This window comes from Cryptomeria japonica, chromosome 6 (assembly GCF_030272615.1).
Source record: "Cryptomeria japonica chromosome 6, Sugi_1.0, whole genome shotgun sequence".
Taxonomy (NCBI): domain Eukaryota; kingdom Viridiplantae; phylum Streptophyta; class Pinopsida; order Cupressales; family Cupressaceae; genus Cryptomeria; species Cryptomeria japonica.
In genome coordinates this window covers 653,571,204-653,577,823 of record NC_081410.1, presented here as the reverse complement: position 1 = coordinate 653,577,823, position 6,620 = coordinate 653,571,204, and the positions used below count along the sequence as shown (strand labels likewise).

The 6,620-nt window shown below is 37.7% G+C and overlaps 1 protein-coding gene across 1 annotated transcript; it reads left to right on the top strand.

Moving 5' to 3' along the window:
- The first annotated feature begins 1,460 nt into the window (after positions 1 to 1,460).
- LOC131033212 (probable pectate lyase 18) lies at positions 1,461 to 4,025 on the top strand. Its single transcript, XM_057964372.2, has 5 exons — positions 1,461 to 1,941; positions 2,033 to 2,666; positions 2,777 to 2,880; positions 2,982 to 3,120; positions 3,358 to 4,025. The coding sequence occupies exons 1-5, from the start codon at positions 1,805 to 1,807 to the stop codon at positions 3,577 to 3,579; spliced, it is 1,236 nt and encodes a 411-aa protein (XP_057820355.2). The 5' UTR covers positions 1,461 to 1,804; the 3' UTR covers positions 3,580 to 4,025.
- Positions 4,026 to 6,620: the final 2,595 nt, after the last annotated feature.

The window sequence follows — 6,620 nt, the reverse complement described above, 5'->3', positions numbered from 1 at the left end:
GGTATGTACAAGTAGTCATTTTCATTTCATATACATATATATGTTTAGACATTTGGTATATTTCTCTCATGTGTTTGTTTGTACCCTAATGCACTTATTTGCTAAACTTTTGTCAAATTTCCTTATAGAACCCATGTTACCCTTGTACATGCATGGATATAGGAGGAACGCTATATTTTGCCTTTCTTTTGTTTCTACATTCTTTCCATGCATCGTTTGCTTTGTTTATCCCATACCCTCATGTACTTGCTTGTTAAATGTTTTCTAGCTCTCCTTCTAAGATCCATATTACCCTTGTATGTACATAGATACATGAGGAATTCCATGTTGTGCCTTTCTTTCTTTCGTATTTGTATTCTTTCCATATGTAGTCTTTTGTGTTCCTCTCATATTTTGTGGATGATGCTAAGTGTTGAGACAATTAGGTCTCTCCCACATTGACACAAATTTTAGTTCTCTTTGGTTGTTAGTTATGTGTCTTCTTTTGTTGTACTTGTAGTTCTATATCCTTTGGGGATCATAATATTTACATCCTTATTCCTTGATTATCATTCCCACATATATTGATCCTAGGCATTTCGATCCTTTTTTGTGTTGTTATTTGATGTTGCTTGTTGCTATGTGGCATTACCTTCTTTTATACTTGTCATTTCACGAGCATAATTTCTATTACACCATGCTTTCTTTTATAGCAATATTTTCCTTAATGCCTCTCCTTTAGGACATAATGTTGTCTTTAAGAACATATCCATTGATATATGCTTCCTAGAGATCCTTGCTCTTCCCATACTTTGAAATCAATTACATATCATACTTGATTTATGCAATTATTTAAGAATGACATATTACCATTTTCCTCAAGAGCCTTCCCCTTCCCATTCCCAAAATTTAAAGATCAGTATTTTACCTCCCTTTAAGGAAAATGATATCAATATGTATTAGTTTGAAAAGTATTTTACCTCCCTTTTAAGGAAAATGATATCAATAATAAGCTATTTTGATGGTCAGGATCGACCATCAAATTTAGACTCTACCAACGAGAGACTTGTCATCATACATCCTGATCCAATAAAGTACTGGAACTGACTACCCACTGCACATTTTTCTAGCCGTTTTAAAGTACCTAGTTAGCTTCAGTGGAACGGTCAGAAATCCGTGAAGGCCTGTCTGACTGCTTTAACTGCGTCAACGAAGTAACGAACTAACAGCAACTGCCCTGCCCCCACCGAATAGTCTTTAGTCTTGATCGTTGGGGCTTTTTACAACAATAATTACTCACATGAAGCGTGCCTATCTTCTCCGTACTCACAAGCACGGTCCACACCAGAGTCAATAATAATGTCTCTTCGGTGGAAAAGGATCACCCAAATCCGCAATTTCCTAAACTTTTATTTTGTCCATGGAATTAATGTAGGACCGGCCCTAGGGACTGGTTTGCATTTCAAGCTAATTGATTTTGATTTTGTGGATTAAAGTTTAAACTTGTGAGTTACGTAGTGTATATCCCACTCTCAAACCTATAAGAAAGGTGTCCGTACCATGAGTGTACCACCACCACCATTTATCCATTCTCCTCTGCTTCCCCTTCACCTGCAATTTCATTCTCTCCCAGTTCAGTCTTGTTTACTTACTCACATTCAACTTGCCCTTCCCCTGTAATTCCATTCCCTTCCAGTTCAGCCTTGTTTACTTACTCGCATTCTTGTTTGGATTCTGCCTTGTTTACTTATTCACATTCTTGTATTGATTTCGCATTCTTTCACTTTGATTGGCTTTCTGGTTGTGGAATCTGTGAGTGTTAAACATGGGCATTAGGAGTTTCATGAATTGGGTATTCTTAGCAGGGTTTCTCTGTGCCCATGCCCATGTCGGGGCAACAAAACTTGGGAATTCCTCTGCTGTGGAAGAGGATGCAGATAGTGTAGCTGAGATGGTTCAGAGGTAAGATTATTTGTGACAAACTTCTGAACATTTGAAGTGCATTGAGCTCTGTTTTTTATCTTGACATTTTGTGTATGGCGGTGATTTGCAGGAGCATTGAGAGTAAGAAGCGAGAACTGGGTTATTTGTCATGTGGGACGGGCAATCCGATCGATGACTGCTGGCGGTGTGATCCCAACTGGGAGCGCAACCGAAAGAGGCTCGCCGACTGTGGAGTCGGCTTTGGCAGGAATGCAGTCGGCGGCAAAAATGGCCGCTTTTATGTGGTCACCAGTTCGGGTGATGACCCTGTGAATCCGCCTCCGGGTACTCTGCGCCATGCCGTCATCCAGACTGAACCGCTCTGGATCATTTTCAAGACAAGCATGTTCATTCATCTCAAGGAGGAGCTCATCATGAACAGCTTCAAGACAATTGACGGCCGGGGCGCCAATGTCCACATCGCCTATGGGCCCTGCATTACCATTCAGTATGTCACTAACATCATCATTCATGGAGTTCACGTTCATGACTGCAAACCTGGGGGTAATGCAATGGTGAGATCCTCCCCCACCCATTACGGGTGGAGAACAAGGAGTGATGGTGATGCGGTTTCCATCTTTGGTGGAAGCCACATTTGGGTCGACCATTGCTCACTGTGGAACTGCGCTGATGGTTTGATCGATGCCGTCATTGGATCCACTGCCATTACCATTTCTAACAACCATTTCGCCCATCACAACGAGGTAACGAAAATTCCATCCTCATTCCTCATGCCCTGAAATCAAAATACCCTGTTTCTTCCTTGTTCATGATGTTTGAGCCTGGTTTTTGTGGGTGGGGTTCTGAAATGCAGGTGATGCTGCTGGGTCACAGTGACTCTTACACTCAGGACTCCACTATGCAGGTCACCATTGCCTTCAACCACTTCGGCGCAGGTCTTGTGCAACGGATGCCAAGGTAAGAAAGAGGTCAAACAATATATTCAACTTTTGATTTGTTTAATTGATTATTCTGTCCAAATTTTTAACAGGGTGATAATGTATTAAACCCTTGTGCAGGTGCCGACATGGGTACTTTCATGTTGTGAACAATGACTACACTCATTGGGAAATGTATGCCATTGGAGGCAGTGCTAACCCCACCATCAACAGCCAAGGAAACCGGTACCTCGCACCGGCCAACCCTTTTGCTAAAGAGGTACCCATTGCCCCTGCACACCAGATCTTTCTGCAAATTACTTCCTCTGTTTTGGAAATTTGCAGACATAATCTTTACAGTTCATCATTTAGTGCACAGTTTCTGATTTTGGCAGTGCATTTAAGTTTTTCTCTGCACACATTTTGGATCAAATTCTATGATCACTATAATGATCTTATTGTACTTGAATGTCAGTGTCAGGTAATTTAATGTTTGTCTGTGTTTTATTTTTTGCAGGTGACCAAACATGAAAACTGCAATGGCAATGAATGTCAGGGGTGGAACTGGAGATCAGAAGGGGATTTGATGCTGAATGGGGCCTTTTTCACATCATCAGGGGCAGGGGCATCGGCCAGCTATGCAAAGGCATCGAGTCTGGGAGCAAGGCCATCATCAATGGTGGGTCCTCTCACTGGAAACGCAGGCGTGCTGCATTGCAGGGCTCGAGCTCGCTGCTGAGATTCCCAGATTCACTTTCTCAATTTCTCTGAATCTGTGTAACTAAGCATATTTTCTGTCAAGGATGGGAGAATTTCGTTATCTAACTCCCATCATGTTTTTACGTTTTTAGCGACCTCGGCCTGCAACCTAATCTTCTGCTCTGTGCAAAGGCAGCAGGCGCAGAAGTGTTGTAAAATTGTTTTTTCTATTTCAAATTTGCTTAAAAATTGCAGTCGACTGTAAAAATTTCCTCGGGATGATTTCCCCAATTGCTTCAATGCCAGAGCCAAAAGTATAATATTGGAAAAAGAGTATTCTTGAAGCTTTTTTCTGGTCATCTGTCGCATGTTTGACCGTTGTTCCGTTCATTTGATGTGGAATGTTGATTTTTCAAAATTTCCTCAAAACATGCAAAAGCTATGGAAGGCCGTTTTTACTTTATGAATATGGTAATCAATTGGGTCAAAAAAAAGCGTTTCTTTAAATTCACACAATCTCTTTTACATGTTGAAGCTTTACACTCAGCGAGACAGACTTGATTTCTGGTAGGCTCATTAAGAACCTTTCAACTTCACCAATAGACCAAAGGCCCAAGGCCCATTGACATAAGTGTAACCTTTAAAAATATAGTCTTTCAGTTAAAAGAATTTATCGCTGCTTTGCTTTAAAAAAATTGGTTTCAGTAAAATTATAAGGGAAACACTTAAGTACTCAAGTGAAATATATTTTTAACGATGTAATACAGTATAGTTATTAATATATTAATTAGCATGTAAAATGATTTATAATATCATTTAAAAAATATTATTTTTTATTTTTCATATTTCATGTTTTTTGTACAAGGTGAGATGTACGAGTCTCTTGTCTCAATAAGTTCTATATTCATTTTTATTTAATCCATAAAAGTTCACAATTTAAAATTCAAATTCAAATCTTTTTCATCTTTCTAGTAGCAATTATGAGTTGACTAAAATATAAATTTATCAGATTACACGATCAGGTGATATATTTAAAGACTAACCTTAATTAGTAATGAATAATCTAGAAATATGGAATGTGAAAAGAACAGCTAGGTCAAGGACTTTAAAAAATAATATTTTTTTATTACTTGTGAGATCATTGTAGGAGCATATTAAATGCTTGCCTATTGTTCTTCACCTCACTTCATCATCATCAAGTCCATCCATCTAAGGATTTAAGTAAAAATAACTTGATCCTTGAGATTGAGAAAATTCCTAAAAGTGTTTTAAAACATTACTTACATCCTTACACAAATTTAGACATTGTTAAAGGGGCTAAAATCAATTGGCAATCTTGCATCAACCAAAAATATTTTATTTTATGCAATGTTTAGATTAATGTTCTAATAAATAAATTTAATGTATTTGGGGCCTAAATATTTAATAAATATTTGGCCATGTCCTTAAGGCGACATCTTACAAGGGAGTTGGACACGCGTCGATGGAGGTAACAAGGCATAATGAAAGAATCCTTGACCAATGCACCCACTTTGGAAGGTTGAAGTAATTTGTGATTACTTGTTAATAGTGGTTGAAAGAGCATCTTGGAGGAATACCAAACTTAGACATCCATTTAGAAAGTTAGTGACTTTTTTCATGCATGCCTATGCATGTTGACACATGTCCCTTGCATGCTTCCCAAACGGGGGAAACCAAGCTTGCATGTCTTTGCATGTGTTATTTTTGTGGTTTAGAGGAGTTACAAAACATCTTTATGACAACCACTTGATTGGATAAGAAAGTGGTGGTCATGTGGAGGTCATGTGAAACAATTTACTATGTTTAAAGGTTGTCCAGTTAGGGTTGTATGAATTTTTACCATGGTTTTTTGAAAACTTGTTTTGACTCATGATAATGTTTTTATGGCTGTATTGTGATCCCCTAGGAGCCTATATATTGAGGGTTGAGCTGGAGATTTCAATTTCACAGTTGCAGGTTGACTTTCATAGGTTGAAGGACAAATTTCAAGTGCAACTATAGCTCAACTGTTGGGATGAATTCCTTGTAGTTTCCTTTTGCTTATTTGTTGATTTTACATTAGAAATTTGTTGATTTATATTAGATTTTAGATTGTTGTATGTTCTTAAAAGGTTGAAAACATTATAATTTAAGTGCAACTTAGTTGTAATTTATTTACAGTTTATCAATAGAGCATAAGATTCAAGTTTCGTATTGAAATTACCTTGCTGGTTCTAAGTTATTTTAGATTTAAGTCAATTCATTTGAGTGTCTGAAATGTGTGTGGTTTGAGAGAGAGAGAGTCTTCGTACATCAGTGGTATCAGAGCTAGTGTTCCCAAGTGTGCAAGCAAAGCACCAAATGTGAGGCAGTTTGCACAAGGACTTGACGGTGGAGTGTGTGTGAGTTTGTTACATATATATGTGCAACTTGCGAGAAGATCTACTTAGAGGATTTGTTGAGTTGAGGTTCCTGAGTTTGTAAATAGATCCTTGAATGTGAGGTTGTTTGCAACAAAACCTACGAGTGTTGGATGAACTTGAAGCTGATGAATGTCTATTGGAAGACATGGAGGATGATATAGAGTTTGAAATAGTAAAAGGGAGTTCTTTAGAGGACACATATGAAGTTGGGAAGGATTGATTTAGTAGTTCAAATTGAAGAAGAATGGGACAAACTTATTGCAGGTGGAGAAAAATTTGTAGCAAAAGTTAATGAGGTAAAATTAGATTTTAATGTTTTCTTTGATGAGGATAAGTTTGTAGAAATGAAGAAAGTTGTTGCAGCAATAAATCATTTTGAGAAGGTTGAAATTGAGGAACGAGATGTGAAGGTAAAAGAGGATTTTTCCAATAATTCTTTATTTGAAAGTAGTGAAGATACAAATTCCATGGTTAGAGAGCTTGATTATTTGTTAAAGAATGTGGATGATGAATCTCAAGATTATTGTTCTAATGACGTTTCAAATGTGGAAGAGTAGTTTGTAGCAACAATATGTCTTTATTTTGGCATAAAAGTAGTGGCATATCATGTTGAAGATAAAGTTGGAGTTGCGGAAGTGAATTGAACTAAGGTAAAATT